Below are 3158 nucleotides of genomic sequence, written 5' to 3' on the forward strand. Positions count from 1 at the left end.
AGGATGTTGGAGATGCTAGAGGCATCAAGATAAGTGTTGGATTGTTTATGAACATACATTTGTTCCCTTTATTTTTAATTAATTTTATTTTGCAAGGAACTAAAACTAATGAATTTGAAATAATATAAAAATGAAAATATGTGGGCCAAAATGTGCAATAGAATTATTTCCCTCCGCTACCTAATTTTTTTATTCCACTGGAACAAGATGGAACCTAGCTCATCTCCAATTGGAATGAAAATGGATGACTCTCAACCCAAGCTTATTCAGAATTGGCATAAAAATGGAGAGTGCCCACAAGGAACAATCCCCATTAGAAGGACTCAAAATCATGTCCTTCATCGAACTTTTCCATTTCACCAGCAAGGAGGACAACATTACTACCCCTTTGGGCAACTACTAGGTGGTCATGAGGTACAATTTGAACTTAATCTAAACTTAATGCCTATCTGACTTTTACTCAAAATACAGAACATTTAGCAAAATTTTATGCATTAATTTATCTTTTGTTTCATTTTAGTTTGCCTTTGTTACTGAAAGTGGTAGTACCTACCATGGAGCGCACGCATCATTTAATGTGTGGAATCCTAAGACACAGGCTAGTGAATTTAGTTTATCTCAAATTTGGGTTATGTCTGACATAACAACTAGGAATGCTATTGAAGCTGGATGGATGGTAAGTGTTAACTTGTTTAATTGATACATTATCAATGACCTATTGTATGTTGAGTCACTACATATATAGTTATGGCATCCTTAAGTAGACAAGCTGGTGCATGTTTTTAGGTTTATCCCGGATTGTATCGTGACAATCAGACAAGGTTCTTTATATATTGGACAGTAAGTTTCCTTAATTTTCTAATCCTCTATTGATTATTTAAAACTTATGATATTAATCACAACATATAACAAGTTTTAAGCAACATTTGATTCTCATGTTGGTAGTGATGGCATATTAATTCAACCTTACGTTACGTTTATGTGGCAAACAGAGAGATAACTACCACATCACAGGATGTTATGATCTTAGTTGCCCCAGTTTTGTACAGACAAATCATAAGTTTGCCATTGGTTCCACCATAAAACCTGTTTCCACCTACAAGGGAAAGACATTCGACATATCTATACTGATATACAAGGTATATATTTATATATATATATATATATGCTAGAATCTATTTAACTATCAACTTGTAAACCTTAAATACGACTCAAATTATTTTCTTGGAAACACTAGAAAGAACATGCGGTTTTCTTTTAGTTTTGGATTTTTATTTTTATTTATTCATTTTTTTTTATTTTTTTTCGATAACCTAGTATTAGTCCCACTAGACCAACTAATTCCGGAGATCAATCCATCATCCACGGGTGAGGGGGCCAACTAAGAAAAAACTCTATATGGACTAGTCGCAAAAAAATTATTTGCACTTATAAGAGGTTTTGAACCTAAGACTTTGGAAGAAGCACACCATCAGTCCCAAGCTTTGACCGCTAGGTCAACTCCTTGGACTTTTTTTGAACAAATTATATCTCCTGTTTATGTAGTTTGCCTTGTATCAATTTTCGTCATGATTATTACGTCAATTTTATCCTTGAATTTTTTACATTATGTCAATTTGGTCAAATTGATTATGTCCATTTAAAAATTAAATTGAAATCTAGGAACAAAATAGTTCATTCAATCTTCTCATTATGATAGAGAGGTTGGCGTTCAATTGGAAATAGTCTATTTCCTTTTGAATGAACCATTTGTTCTTGATTTATGTCCAATTAGACTAAAATGACACTACACGATCAAATTGACACAAGATAAATTACAAAAATCATAGGTATAATTTTTCCAATTCTTTACAAAAAATTATATGGTAAATTACATTTTTTACACTAAAATTTTCATCTAATTTCATTTTAGTACCTCATCTTTTAATTTAAACAATTATTGTTCAAACTTTAACTTATGTTTCAATGTGGTCCTCTTGACACGTACAATTTCAAATTTGTATGAAAAATGCTTACGTCAGCACATTTTACAAACATTAAAATAAAAAAACCATATGACAAATTACAGGTTCATGCATAAACTTTCACTCAAATTCTACTTTGGTTCTAAATTTTTAACTTAAATCAAATTTCAAATGAAGGTGTGATAGGAGGATCCCATTGAAACACGGGTTGAAATCGGATGATTTAATTGTTACAATTAGAAAATGTGGGATAAAAGTGAAATTTGGCTGAATGTTCAAGGTTGAAAAATGTATTTGCCAAAAAAATATATGAAAAATAAACAAAAGGGGGTGCAATGATCTATACCATCTTCAAGAATATATAATTTTTTAGATGCATTATTGTGTTGCTCAAGGTCCAAAATTCAGTGTCATACGTTTCGAGCAATGACAACAATTTTGTTGTTTCCTTGTGCTTAATTTAAAATATTCAAAACTAATCTTTCATAATGAAATAAGTCCATCCAAACTAGCTGATTTTCCAATATTAATGAAAAATGTATTAGGACAACAACTCTGGAAATTGGTGGCTTCAGGTGCAAGATGTGGTATTAGGTTACTGGCCTGGTTCCATCTTCACAGACTTAGCTGACAGCTCTACGGTAGTGGCATGGGGAGGACAGATCATCAATGTAAGATCAGCACAACATCACACAACCACTCAAATGGGGAGTGGCCATTTTCCCTTCGAACGATATGGAAAATCAAGCCTTTTCGATAATCTTAAAGTCATTGACAACTCAAACACTCAGCAAGATCCAGCTTCCCTTCAACCATATGTTACAAATTCTGCATGCTATGATTTACATGTTGAGGAAAACACAAATACTAATCTCGGAACTTATTTTTAGAAAGAATTGTCCCATTTAGTTTGGTAGCTTATTAAACACTATTTTTCTATTGCACTTTTTCTTGCAAAAGAATTGTATTTGTAGTTTAAAACAATTTGATCACATATATGTCTATTTGGCTATAGAGGAAAACCCAGAGCTTTTTTTAGTGAGGCCAAAACAAGTTGATAATGTACAAATTTGATTTACAAACTGATGATATCAGTTACTAGAGAGAGATCACTGTCACGCACCATAGATTTACAAGATGCAAGCCCATGAAAGTAAGAATACAAGTTTGAAATATAGATGAAGAAATATAGAG

General features: G+C 32.2%; 1 protein-coding gene across 1 annotated transcript; it reads left to right on the forward strand.

The window, feature by feature from the left end:
* The first annotated feature begins 207 nt into the window (after nucleotides 1–207).
* Nucleotides 208–2854, forward strand: LOC114283558 (protein neprosin-like). Its single transcript, XM_082923495.1, has 4 exons — nucleotides 208–414; nucleotides 521–676; nucleotides 1050–1139; nucleotides 2510–2854. The coding sequence occupies exons 1-4, from the start codon at nucleotides 208–210 to the stop codon at nucleotides 2852–2854; spliced, it is 798 nt and encodes a 265-aa protein (XP_082779621.1).
* The last annotated feature ends 304 nt before the right edge of the window (nucleotides 2855–3158 follow it).

Source organism: Camellia sinensis, chromosome 4 (assembly GCF_055761805.1).
Source record: "Camellia sinensis isolate YWXY chromosome 4, ASM5576180v1, whole genome shotgun sequence".
Classification (NCBI taxonomy): Eukaryota; Viridiplantae; Streptophyta; class Magnoliopsida; order Ericales; family Theaceae; genus Camellia; species Camellia sinensis.

Coding starts and splice junctions, on each gene's coding strand:
- LOC114283558 (XM_082923495.1), top strand. CDS start 208: ATGGAACCTAGCTCATCTCCAATTGGAATGAAAATGGATGACTCTCAA. Junction 415..520: donor AACTACTAGGTGGTCATGAG/GTACAATTTGAA, acceptor GTTTCATTTTAG/TTTGCCTTTGTTACTGAAAG. Junction 677..1,049: donor CTATTGAAGCTGGATGGATG/GTAAGTGTTAAC, acceptor AGTTTTGTACAG/ACAAATCATAAGTTTGCCAT.